This window comes from Diadema setosum, chromosome 17, assembly GCF_964275005.1.
Source record: "Diadema setosum chromosome 17, eeDiaSeto1, whole genome shotgun sequence".
Classification (NCBI taxonomy): domain Eukaryota; kingdom Metazoa; phylum Echinodermata; class Echinoidea; order Diadematoida; family Diadematidae; genus Diadema; species Diadema setosum.
Window position 1 is genome coordinate 23,770,462 of NC_092701.1, and position 14,525 is coordinate 23,784,986.

The following is a 14,525-nucleotide window of genomic DNA, read 5'->3' on the forward strand; positions in this document are numbered from 1 at the left end:
TGGGGAAAAAAAGTTTTCACTCGTGAGGTCTCAGGGGCGAGGAAACGTCAAAAACCTGGATACTTCCGCCTGCTGGTTGCCACGTTTTGCGAACCATATGTGCGCTCGACGTTGCAGATCGAGTGGAAAATGGAAGCCACTATTTAAGAGAGCACTTTTCTGTTTTGCCCCGTTCGTTGCCTTCATCATTATTATAGTCCATGTTGTATAGATGTTCATCTCTTCTTCTTCTCTATCAGACCTTTTTTTTTTTGTACTGAACTGTTTATCATATTGCAGAATGTTTTATTCTCGTTATCATTGTAATCAATACTACTACTAATAATAATGATAATAGGGACGATAATAATAATAATAACAGTAATTATCACTGTTAACATTGATTATCTTTGATTGAACTATTATCAATATCACTATTATTGTCATCATCAGGCTCATCCCAAGTACTTAAGCATTATCATAACCATTCTACATTGATATGATATTTTGTATATTATAGTAAGCGCTATTTTTCCCTTTTGATTAACATCATAATCTTGATGGTGATATTATATTTTCACTGTGCTTACATAAGTTACATTATCATAGATCATAAGCAGTTCTTTCTTCCGCAGATGATGATTCTATAGGCCAACGTGTGTTTATTCTAGAAATAGTTATGGTATGGATACGTCGCATTAGAGTTTCAATAAGATTTTAACGACAGTTTCACGGAGATTAATTCGCATGGGTGGCTTTTGGCACGGATACTGACGATTTTTGGCCCTAGTTTTTGGCTCATGATGCATGCAAAGTGAACACACACATTCTTTTAAAGGGTGCGACCCCCGTGGATTTTCAAAGGTGTATAAGTTAAAGGAAACATGCATGTACCCTGAAAATAACTTGTTATCTATATACTTTATAATATAAAAGTCTTGTTTTTACTTTTGTTGTTAATTTTAGTCGTAAATATCCAATTGGTTAGATTGCTTATCTATACTTTTGTGTGATATCAAGTGATTTATCAATTCGATCAATTATGACGATGGGCCATAATAAGAAAAAAAAAAGTCTTCACTTTGCTACCACTTCTCTCCCCAAATCGGCTAAGATGCCAAAAAGAAAAGAAAAAATAGTAGTGATAAAATAATTTGAAAAAAAAAAGGTCTTCACATTTTTTTCCCTTGGGGGCTAAGCCTGAGGACAGAGTGCTATAGGAAAATACCGTGTGGATCTGCTCCCGTGATGCCGTTTTTCTGAGCACATCACATTTTCACTTGGCAGCGCAAAGGGGGGGGGGGGGAGCTCTCCTAATCCCTTCCCCCTTAGATCCGCGGCTGCAAAATTACAACAACAAAAAAAAGAGGAAGAGGAAGTAGAGAAAGAAGCTCTTTGTTGATAATGAAAAAAATGAAATGAAAGGTAGAAGAACAAGAAGAAGGATATAAGAACATGAGGTAGTAGTAGTAGTAGCAGTAAGAAGAAGAGGAAGAAGAAGGAGGAGAAGGAGGAGGAGGAGAAGAAGGAGGAGAAGAAGTTGATATAGAAGACGAAGATAGGTATGATGATGATGACGGCTATATATGGAATTTACGAACTTGTTGGGTATTTCCCTGCTTTGTATTATAGGGATCCGTATATGTTTGAGGTTTGCATATACAGCCAGATGTTTATTCCAGATGAATCTTCCGGATGCATTGTTTACTTTCAGACAAGGACTTCTACACGCGTAGGCTTATGGCACACGTAATATAATTTCTTTGTTTGCTGATGAATCCAAGAATAACGGCAGTGCTATTTCATAAAAGACGTGACTGTAACTCTTCTTAGTTCATTGTACATTGACATAGAAAGAAAAAAGAAGAAATGTTATTTAACATAACAGTACAAGTGTTTGAGCTATCCCTCTTTAAAAAAAAAAAAATCCACTCACAGTAACAAAAATCTAACAAACAACCAAAACAACATAACAAATACATATGCAAATGCAAAACAAAAGTTCAAATCCACAGCACTGCATGCACTGTCGGAGAAGTAAAGCTAGATCCCAACCGGGCATGCACTTTTCATAATTCCACATCGTTTTCAAGTTGGCATTATATGAAACATGGAAAACTTTAATTAGAGAAAGAAAACTTAAATGGAGTTAGAAGTAATTCAAAATCACACATAAAGTCAGAAGATGTGATTTTTTTTTTTCCAACTTAAGTTTCATCATACAGCTAGCCATAAATAGCAACCAAATACGCACGATATGAGTGAGCGTCATGGCCGCACAAGTCTCCCATTGGCATACGTATTAAATCTTTACTAAATTTACATTGTTGGCATGAAGGCAAAGAAATGTTAAGTTGTATTTTCTACATGAAATTGTGATGTGTTGCCGTAACATCCAATGGCAATCGTGGCTTTTAATATGGAAGAGTTGTAGCTGATAAATCATCGATAAAAAATGGTCATTTGATGATGTGATCTTATGATATTCTTCTGCTCAATGCAATGAGAAAGTAGTCTGTTGATGACACTATTCCCTCAGCTAATCTTGCGCCTGCCGTTCCAATAAGTGTGTGTTTTTTTTTTATGCAAATACGTGAAACTTTCAAATTGCACATATTTTTTTCGTATTATTTTGTATGTGCCAATTACAAGGATCGAAAGGTCTGAATTTATTCCACTGATGCACATGGTGTGGAATTACAGATATAACCACAACTCCATATGCCTTGATACGATTTTGCTAAACGGTTCTTTTCATTCCGTTATTTCACATAATGATTCAATGAAAGGCACGACTATTGATTATAATAGTGACATTGGTTGAAAATGACCCAAGTTGTGCGACAATATATCACCATTTACACTTGCACCAATTAATGTCAATTAAAATCCACCACATTGTGGTTAGATAGTAGACAGCAATTTCAGCATAAAAATATTATATCATACTAGTATACTAGTATGGCTTAATTCGAGGTTATCTCTAGGGAAGTGTGAACCCACTTGAATCTACATCTTGGACTTTCCTCAGTAACATAGGTCTATTCTAAAGCTACCCAATGTGCACTCAATGATGAGAAGTATTTTAAGATAGGAAGTGTTAATTCCACGTTTCCGCTTGAAACATACAGTTGTGTCTACTCTACGGTGACATATAGTCAAAAAAGCAAAGTGCGCATGCGTGTAATTTCCAAGATGTCTTCTCCCTTAGATCTCCGACAAAAATTGAATCAACTTCAAATCAGTATAGAAGATGAAAACAGGGCGCGAAGAGAAAGACCGACCATCGACTTCAATGTAGAATCCCCCAAATTACCTCGTCAGAGGCCAGGTAAGACTGTCAGTAGTAAAATTAATGATCTGTAAATGAAATTGTAATGCGTACTGATTAGTTAGCGCGATATCAATCGTCGCACAGACAGTCGTACAGGCTTCTGTGGAGTTGTACCTGGCAATCAGCTGCAGAACACCGTGGCGGTGAACGACGCACGACCGACGACGCGACTATTGCGATGGCTTCACACACAGCTAGCTCAACCAGACTCGTCGACATGCATTCAATAGAAAATGGCAATTGATTGTTATCAGTAGGGCCTTCTATCAGCATTTTATGCTATTAAATAGACCATATCGTTACCTTAAAACACATTAACGTGTATGTTCACTTCTTAAACTATGCATGTCTGGTAAAAATTTTGCACTGTCACCACCATCTCGCTCATCTGTGTGTGTGTGTGTGTGCTGTGATTATGACATGTCATGAGCTGCTACATTGTAATTTAGCTGTGTGTTTTCAACTTGAGTGCAGTGTGACTGACGGTCTCTTTACAAACTTAGGCTCTACATGTTGTGGTTAGTGGTCCAGAACCTAGTTTGTAGACCCAAAATGGTCATACTATTACAAATACAAGTAGAAGCAACTGCCATGCACCAAGGTTCAACCTCCCATTGCATGCCCAAGAAAGGTTCGCGTTTGACCTGTGCAGAAGTACACAACCCTTCCGTGATGTGGGTCCGTCCACTCACTCGACGCTAGTCTACTACCGTAGAAACCACGCCATACATTTAGCGGGTCTAGATTTGGCGAGTGGTCAAATTCCTGATTGTGGAGTCCTGTCCTGTACTGCGTACGTCACATGACATTCATATCGGGATCAGAGTCAATAGTTTAACGTGTCCTAGCACCTGACTTCCGAAATTGGCGAAAATAAAAACATTGCAAAATCTTGGGCATAGATTCTATACAGTATTTGAAAGTCATTGTAAACACTTTATTGATTTTGTGATTTTCAGCTGTGTTTTTAAGGTTATTGTCATGATAGACATATTAATCAATACCATTTTTGTACCAGATCCTCTAAATAGTCGTTACAGACTACCAATACTGCATACTGTATAAATGTGATCAGGCGTTCTGTCTTAGAGAAAATCAATTTTGAAATATGGTGTTTAAATCTTGTGTGTTGTATGCTAGTTTTATGCTAATATTAAGGAATTTACAGCAATTTTCAGAATAATGTCAAGGTCAAAATATCTGGAGATAACTTGAAATATTATTTGTACACTGTAGCTTGTGGCACATGATTTGCAGTTATTAGCTTTAAGTCACCATTACTACTGAAATGACACAACTAAAAATCGTTGAAAACACACTGGGTTAAGGAAAATTGACCGATTTATTGTGTTTTGTGATTTTCAGCTGCATTTTCAAGGTCATTGCCAATTAAAATGATTTGTGATGTACAATGTGTATGTACATGTATAGCCTTTTAGTACCAATTACAGACTAAATCACTATCATCACAGAAGATAACATTGTGAAGTGTCTTGGTGCTTCATCTCAGATTTATCACAAGTTGAAATTTTCTGAAAACCCCATGGCCCGAATTCACGAAGGTGGTACAAATGAAACCATGGTTTAAACCATGGACAAAAACCATGGAGCGCCAAGTGTCGCACGGAATATTTCGTTACGAAATTGGTCATTTCGTCGACAAAATGACCGTTTCGTTAACGAAATGATCATTTCGTGGACGAAATGTTCATTTAGTTACAAAATGTTGTCATTTCTTTACAAATCATCATTTCATCGACGAAATGACTGATTTCGTAATGAAATATTCCATGCGACACTTGGCGCTCCATGGTTTTTGTCCATGGTTTAAACCATGGTTTCATTTGTACCACCTTCGTGAATTCGGGCCCATGTGTCATTTTGCCTTGATTTGGGGGTTTTACGACCATTTTCAAATGCATAACCAGCTATAAAACATTTTGGTAATGAGTTTTTAGGTAACCCATGAAAATATACGTACAATGTAGGTAAATGTCTATCAATACACAAAAATTAGTGTAGCTCTTCAATGGGACAAGTGGTGATTTGTGACCCTGAGCTTGGCATCTTTTAAGAATATCCAAATTTGAGGGCACCCTACAAGAAAATGATGCATATTTTTTGGCTGATTTTTGGTAGGTCTGTAAAGCAAGTGAGAGTCTTTAAATATGCATAATGTTGGATTCTGAGCTAATTGAATTTTGAAATTATCAGCTTCCAAGCATGCATCCCAAAGCATTAACTTTGATGCTAAACAACATTTTTGGTGACCTCGTGCGCAATAATGGATCGTCAGGGTCTGCAGCATAATATATTGTGCATGTTAAGATCATAAAGTTCTTCCAATTTACAGAAAATTAGCAATGTAACTCATCTAATTTGGCTGCAGCAGTCAATCAAAAATAGCAAACTTTATTTAAACTTGGTTGTTCAACCACACATTGTTGCTACATATAGGGGAGGCCGTATCTTAACAACCGTTTGACCTTTGGGCAAAATATTTCAGAATCTTATACACGCTGTATCAGACACTTGGGGGAACATTTGGTGCAAGCTTAAAGAAAATTGAAGGGGGAAGGGTTACAAATTGTCTGAAAATTGGTTGATTTGATGGGGATCGACCCATACAGTGTATGTTAGATGTATGTACAGTTAGGCCTACATTGTACAATGTACAAAGTATTACAAGTTGTACATTATATTAAAAATTGAGATAAAAAAATACATTGTACAGGTGTAGTGGGAGATATGAAATATTGAACATGTGCAGTGGTCCCTTTGATGGCCATTGTGGCATGATTCTTCTCATTGTTGGATAGCATTGTGTCCATACAACAGTAAATATGTACTTGTATGCTACATTGTAAGCCTTTCTGTACTACAGTGTACAGTTCTGTATGTCTGCAGCTTGGTATCATGCCTCATGACTGATTGAAACCAGGATTGGCCATTTCATCCTTGAACACATGACAATGTACTGTACTAACAAAGAAATTTTTCTGTCAATATGCACCGTATCCATTATTTTTGCTACTTAGCCAGTAGAAAGACTGAAGCAGAGTTTTTCAAATTCAGTATTAAATTCCTTTTGTCATTTAAATAATTAGTCACATCTACAATGTAGACAGGATTGTCTTTCTGCAGATGGCTGAACGTTGATGTTAAACAAATTTTTACGTTAAAAATGTAATTTACCTTAATTGCACTTGGTACAGCTGGCAAAACGTCACTGGAATGACAAAACTTTGCACATTGTATCTCAACTGTCGTACTTGTACACGTACAGTGTAGTTCTGTCAGAAATCACTGGACTGTTATGACTTGTACATGATATGATTGTGTACTGTAAAACCAGAAATGTTCTTGTGCATTGTAATTTCGTGATTTTCGCAAGAGCCAAGATTAACAAAATTAAAATGAACATGAAAGTATTTATCTACACTATACATACGTGTATGCCTTGAATGCCTGTGGCAATTCGCAAAAATTTCATGCTGGGAAATAGGCTGTTGGCTCCAATTCGCGAAAAATTTCCCATTGCAAAAAATCTCGCTTTACAGTACAGCCGTACATTGTACATGTATTTGACATACAGTTGTACATTGTAGGTTAAAAAAAAAAAAAAAAAAAAGAGATTAAAAATGCATCTTTAATGTACAATATGTAGGTCACCTGTAATCAGCCTTTTGACTAATAAAAATGTACCGTACACTTGTGTACACGTAGGTTGTTCAGTGGCATCGTACATTATGTATGTATTGCCCCTTTTACTGCTTCCTTTGTCATTTCATGAGATAATTCTTGCACTGTCTTAGCAAATGTATTATGCATTGCATTTTTGGCATAAATTACTTGCAGTCATTCTAGTATTTCTAGTAAGTGTACACCACATGTACAGTGTAGTATGCGCACATTAATACATTTTCCCTTACGAATACACATCTGTATGTGTAAATACTGTACATATTTTTTTTTATACTGTACACCATGGGGAAAAATCGTTGCTACATGTAAACAATGCAGTAGTACACAATATCTTACAATGGAGAGACACAAATTCCCATAAATTTTGTTTGAAGTACAGCATACTGTACACTGTAGATGAAATCCCTCAGTGCTATCCATGATATGTATTTTATGTCAAAAGAATGTCTTTGACCTAGTCATACAGCTGTATTTGCTCAGGTGCCCCCACAAATTTGAAACATATTGTACAGCTCTTAACTACACAGTACATGTACTGTATGTACAATATAGAAAATAACAAGCAAAATTGTACCGTGTGCTGGAGAATATTTTTGTCTTTAATGCTATTATCTTCATATACAAATGTTGTAGGTGTAGCTTCATGATGTGCAGTTTGGATATCAGTAATCTTTTCCAGTTAGATCTACAGATGTAATGCCATCTTGTTCAGTATGCCTACATGTACAAATACTAGTATACATGTACATTTGTACACTGCAATCATTCTACGCATGTTGTCAATGTCACTCTATTCATACACCATGTACATTCGTACATACAAGTTGTATGTACAATGTACATTGTACCTCACTTCAGAGATGTACAGTACTGTATACTGATTTCACAGAATTGTGCGTTATGTCTTGTTCCTACTGTTGGTAGTACTTGTATACTGTACATGTACATTTGTCATTCACATCATATCCATCACTGATACAGCTTTATGAATAGGATGTTATTCAAAACTTTACAATACTGGGCAGCTGTATGCAGTGTCAAACATTTGGATCTGTATTACTAATGACACCATTGTATGTAATGCTGTACACTTAATGTTTACCATGTACTGTAATAACAGTGCCCTCCTAAATGTACATGTACATTAGGTTCACATGTTCTTTATGTGTTTGTGTGCATACTGAATTTGCGTCGATGTGACCGGGGCATGGCCTACATATCACTGTGTGCCAGGCATGCAGGCAATGTGTTCCTTCCTGAGGACATAACCTGCCAATCAGCATGCACTCGCCAGTACGTGTGTACTTCAGATAACCAATGTCTAAGCCCTGATAGAAGTCACCCACATTTTCTGTGACTTTCCACTCCTCGTCAGTTTACGTCTGCACACATGTACAAGTTACACTGTACTTGTATTTTACCTGTGTCGATTTATCTTTCATCAGCGTGAAGTTGTACATTGTACATGCACTTTCAAGTACATACAGTACATTATCAAATACATTCATTGCAAACACACCTTCCACATCGCTCTATATAGATGCAGTTTAGAGTCTATATAAATACAATCCACTTCCAGAAGTCGAGTCAGGGCAAGTCCCATGCAGTTCACAGATAGCAGAAAGTTTCTGTAAAACATGATATATTCGTGGCATGAAGCTTTCGCGAATTGGAGCTGATGGCCTTTTTTGCGGCATGAAATTTTCGCGAATTGCTACTTGCATTCAATGCATATAGTGTAGACAAGAACTTTCGCGAGCATTTTAATTTCGCGAATCTTGACGCTCACGAAATTAAAATGCGCACGCACATTCCTCGTTTTACAGTAACATCTTAGTACTGGTCAATCAGTTGCCAGTTCCATTTCAGTCCTCTCTGCCACACTTGTACACGTACATACATGTACTACAGTACAATCATGTGGAGTATGCTATGTACAAACATTGTCATTTCTGCATGTGTGATGTACTGTACTACGTGTGTACACTGTATAAAAGTGAAAGTCACTATTGACCAAGGCAAAACATTTCAACATGATACATTGTTGTACAGTAGCTGGCCTCTGAGGGGGAAAAAATATTGCTTGGAAAACTTTTTCATATATCAAAACCTGCCAAATCACACACACAAAACAAAATGACAAAAAATGAGAGAATGAAGAGATTGCAAAAAAAAGAGACAGAAAGGACTTGCTACACATTGTTCTCATGAAAGTAAATGTTACAAAAAAGAAGTTGTAATGTACAGAATATATTTGAAAACTGTTCATTGCAGCAATGAGTGTGTAAAGGGGCATTCCAGACGATTTTCATAATTTCATATGATGTGATACATAAATCGATAGTTCCATGTACAGTAATAGTACTGTAATAGATTTGTGGAATTTATTGAGGTTCTTGAGCAGAGAAACAATACTTTGAAAAATCCTAAACAAATTACACTGAACAGTGTTGATGACATAGGAGACTCACATATTTCAGAAATGTAGTCGGTGTAATTTCATTACAACACCACTTGCTTGCAAGTTCACCTGTGTATAATCTATGCATGCCTTCTTCTTTTGTTCTGCTCCCTGGAGCCAGAACTCATGCATTCTTATGGTGAGGCTGCCATGTCATCATCCTTGTTCATTGCAATTTGTTTTAAATTTCGAAAACATTTTTATTCTTCATCCCAATCACTATAAATTCTGAAACTCTGTACCCAGTATAACTAATTTACAGTTGTTCAAATGTAAAAATCTGAAAATCATCCGGAGGTCTCCTTTAAAGTACATGCTGTGCAGTTACATGTACATGTGTACCTGTTCATTCATTACAGGGGCTAATAAAAAAACAAACAAAAAAACCTTGTAGAATACGCTACACACTTTTGTGTTCCCTGATTCAATGTTCTTTTGAGAGTGGAAACTGGCATGATCACTTTTCTGTGCTTGGCAAATTTCATTCAGCTTTACTTTATACAATGGTGCACAATCACAGCATGTGTATATTGAAATTGTTTCTCCAAAGTTATGTTTTCATTTTTCACTCTGCAAGATTTGGGATGATTTCCACCCTTCCAAAAACTTTGTGCACTTTAACAGTATCTGCAGGGAATACATGTATATTGCATGCTCATCACACTTGTGAACATCTACAACACTCAAACATATACAGTACAATATACCTTTATATCCTTGCATTGTCATTATTTTATATGATAAAAATATAACTCAAATGATCGTAAAGAACTTCAGGCACATGGTTTAGGGCACTTTCTCAATTTGATGAGACAGGGATCGGTTACACACGAGAGAAAATTCGTAACTTGAATCATCATTGTAATGATGATTGCAATTCGTCTTTAGAATTATCGGACCTTACACACGCTCGCTCGAAAACTGTGATTAGAATTCGAATTCTCGAGCGAAGGCGTTACGTAATCCTTGGTGACTTGTCAATCAAAACAACGAGGTTCTATAGCGCGTATTATCTACGGAAGTGCTTGAAAGGTCACGTAAGCTCCGCCCCTCAAAAGATGTTTTGGAGGTCAAGCATTACACATGCAAATTTTGCACCGTAATTTGAGTGAAACTTCACTGGAATTCACCTCCGGACTAGAATTTGAATTCATGATTGTGATTAGCATTCGTGATTCTAATTTGCTTCCACACGTGCTAAAAATTCGTCATTAGAATTATTTTTCACTGGAAGTGGAATCATCATTCAAATGACGAATTTTTGACCGTGTGTAACCGCTCAGGATGGAAAGTGAATTTCATCATCCATAACAATGCAACTTTTGTGTGTTTCCTACCAGCTCTTCCACTGAATCACAATGGGGGTTTATCACCGCGCCCCAGGGACAGGATGGCAATACAGATACCGATGTCAGGAGGGCCTTTAAACAGAAGTACTATTGATGGGTAAGTCGGTGCGGTGCAGAGTGTTGTCTTCAAACATCCCCTCTAAATGCCGTCAGAGCTGCAGTTGATGAAAATGAAGAGACTCCAAGAAAATTGTCCAGGCATGGTCATGTCTTGGAAAACACTCATGATACTGATGCTGGTCATATTGTGTCAATATATGGTACAGTGTTCCCTCCAGCTATTATCAATCTTCAAACATATGTGCATGTACATCATGAAAACAAATTTTACAAATTAGCAAATGTGAGAAAAATGAATGCCATTTCATGTCATTACTCGAAATGAATATACAAACAGACATTGCTCAGTTGCCTGTTACAAATTGAAGCTTACTGCTAAAGATGATTTTTCGCCATTTGAAAGCTGTATGCTCGTATCTCTTGTTCATGCTGTTTTTACAGTAGATGTTTTTGTTTTGTTTTGTAATATGTTTTGCTCTCTGCTTTTTGCTTGTCCAGGCCGGAGATTGACAGGAAGCTACAAGAAATCATGAAACAAACCGGACTCCTCACAACAGAGGGCAAGGTTAGTATCACCATCATACAATGCCTCTTTTGTTTCCTCCTTTTTTTTTTCTTCTTCTTCTTATCTTTTGATCTTTATGAGGTATTACCAGGCATAGTATGAATTCCCCCTTTTTCCTCATTCTTTGTGTGACTGTGTAGTATTGCTTCACCTATTGGGTATTCTCATCATGATTTAGGAATCACAACCGTGGCTGATGTGAAATTTATGTCCATTTGCAGAGTCACATGGATTTTTTTCTTTTCTTTTCTTTTATGAGTGCAGTGTGTTTAATTTGTCAAAAGCACAGGCAGGGAGTGATAAATTCTACCAATGGCACAAGGAGACTGTGTTGATTTGTCTTTCTTCAGTGGTGCATGCTGACCATGGCATGTGCAGTAACGATGCAATACAGCCAGAGTGTTTGCACCATCTTTTATAGAGCTCTAGCCTCCCATTTCCTTTCAACAAAGGCACGTTACCACAAAATCATGTGCCCAGCCTCAATTGCATACAGGCTGCCCCTGCTAACAAAACGTGGTAGAAAGTCTCAGGAAAAGGACCAGAAATCTCATTAGAATGTCGAGATATAACCTGATCACGTATTTCAACCTGATCACCAGGTTGAAATGATGCACCCCATCATGTGAGTCTTCCCATTGTCTACACAAAAGATTTGGAGAAATTCATGAGATTACAGAATTAACAGACTGCTTTTGCAGGGTGCATGAAAAAAAAAATAACCCACAATTTCAACCACAAGGTTTACATTGCTATTGTAAAGATGGCAGCCATCTGTGGTAAGGTTTATAATATGGGGAGTCATATGTTACGGTCAATTTGTAACCTCATTCAGTGCACAAACACACAAGCTGCATTTTATTGGGTAAGGCCTTTGCTGATGACATTGTAGAAATGGCCTAGTTTTAGTTGGGGGGGGGGGGGGGGGGAGAGGTATTATACAGGACCAGAAATAATATAAACTCTAACAATAACCATTTTGATGTACACTATACAGACATATACCCGGTAAGTACTAATTTAGGTATGAAACTGTTCAGGTAGGTAATGAAGCATATGATTTCCCATTGCAGTTTATCATCCAATTCTGTACATGGGCTGCTTTACATGTATTATCTGTGACCTTGTGGTTGTTAATGCCAGTGGTATGGTTTTCAACAAACGTAATAGGTTTAATAGCCTTGACATGAAACTAGACTTCTAGACATAAAGTCAGCACTCTGTCTGCCTCTGACATCTATTGTACACTTGTAACACCCAGGCTGTATGTTATACATGCATAGATTTACACATCTTTCAGTGTATTCAAAGAGGAATAAACAGTGTTTTACTGTACATACAATGTATTCAAGTACATGTGTCCTGGCTCTATCCTGCTAAGTTGTGTTGGTGGGATGTACTTTTCAATGGCTAAAAACTTCCCAAATCCTCATACAAATTGTAATTCATAGCTTAACTTACTTTAATGAAAAGTCACAATACCGACCATGTGTGAATACAATGTACAATACAAAAATTGTATCGATACCATCTATACAGTGTAGGTTGACAAATATACTGATTTTTATTCAAGTACAAAGTACAAAAGATTGGCACTGTATTGTTAGATGGAATGGTTTACAGGTTGTACATTGTTTTGAGCAAATGCTCAAAATTGAATACCAATTTACATATGTACTACAAATGCGGTGAGCGGTACACCTTGTCAATAGGTTTGATATAAGTTTCTATGAGCTACTCTGTCTTTTTTTTTTTCCCTGGTTAAAGGTCACAGACAGTTGAAAAGTGTATTTTGTAGTGTACAAATTGTAGGTCTACATCAAGATTTTTTTAATTATTATTATTATTTTTTATTTTTTTAGAATGAATATCAATTATGAACTCATCCTGTACACCTACAATGTGCATACACTGTACTTCATACATAGAAAAAAAAATTGTGGCTCATATTAGGGATTTTGGAAACAAATGAAAGGCAAAGGAACCAATATCTTGCCATCCTCTTTAAATAGTTTGTAACATTATTGGCATCAAGGTACAACATTCTGCAATGTACATTATGCATACAGTGTACATTGTGTTTGTTTCTAGTGATGTTAATAATTATTAGTTATATGAATATGAAACCCAATTCTCTAAAAGGGTTAAGTAGACATGCACGATAATTTATTCATTTTTTTTTTTTTTTTTTTAGCTGATAGCATTTGTATCGGAGAGATAGAGCCCTCTTTATTCTATCGCACCCATCCTCTAATTTCAACAAATTATGAGTATAAAGGGCATGTCCACTCTTGTACTGTGTAGAAGTGTACCAGCAGTACATACTGTTGCAATAAAATGAAAAAGGTTTACAACAAGGTGTTCAAGACACACACACACACTTGTAAATCAGTACACAAGAAGAAGTAATTGCACTGGACAACAGGCACACAAGAACAGATGAAGATTTGTAATTAGTATTACGCCTTGTCTAATTTTCAATAAGCATATGAATGAAGCAATGCCTACAACATTGTTGTACTTAAAAACATTTTCTCATTATGAAAGGCTTGGTTTACACCCCAAGAAATCTTCTATCCTGAGGACAATAAAAGCTCTCTTTGCTATCAAAGATGTGCAGATCAGAACACCCATCCCTTTGAAAAAAAAAAAAAAAGAAACCAATGCAGCAACAACAATAAAAAAGCAATGCATGTACAGTGGTTTTGATTGTTGGATATCCGAAGACCAAATTCTCCATGCACCACAGGTTGTGTCCGCTTCAGAAAACGCAGCTGAGCATGACAGGCAGCGATGTCTAGATGCAACCTGTGAGAAGAATCCAAGAGTGAAAACAAAAGTCCTATTAACCACTGCTGCCTGCCCCCCTGTCAGAGTTGGGGGGAAGTGCGGGCCATGGATACACATGTGAGACCCCGCATGTCCCTCTTCAGGAAATTAAGCATTAATTTCAATTACCTGAATTGCCAACGCAGAGAAGTGCAACACTTCCTGTTCTCAACGGGGTCTGAATCGGTTGCCATGACGATGTCAGTAATGGGACATGTCAAAAGGACTCCTGAAGGTGCGGAC

The 14,525-nt window shown here is 37.0% G+C and overlaps 1 protein-coding gene across 1 annotated transcript in view; it reads left to right on the forward strand.

Moving 5' to 3' along the window:
* Positions 1 to 3,174: 3,174 nt before the first annotated feature.
* Positions 3,175 to 14,525, forward strand: part of LOC140240347 (dual specificity mitogen-activated protein kinase kinase 7-like) — a 33,107-nt gene continuing 21,756 nt past the window's right edge. The window contains exons 1-3 of the mRNA XM_072320112.1: positions 3,175 to 3,310; positions 10,820 to 10,925; positions 11,387 to 11,453. Coding sequence (XP_072176213.1) covers positions 3,175 to 3,310; positions 10,820 to 10,925; positions 11,387 to 11,453 — 309 coding nt within the window. The remainder of the gene's footprint in view (positions 3,311 to 10,819; positions 10,926 to 11,386; positions 11,454 to 14,525) is intronic.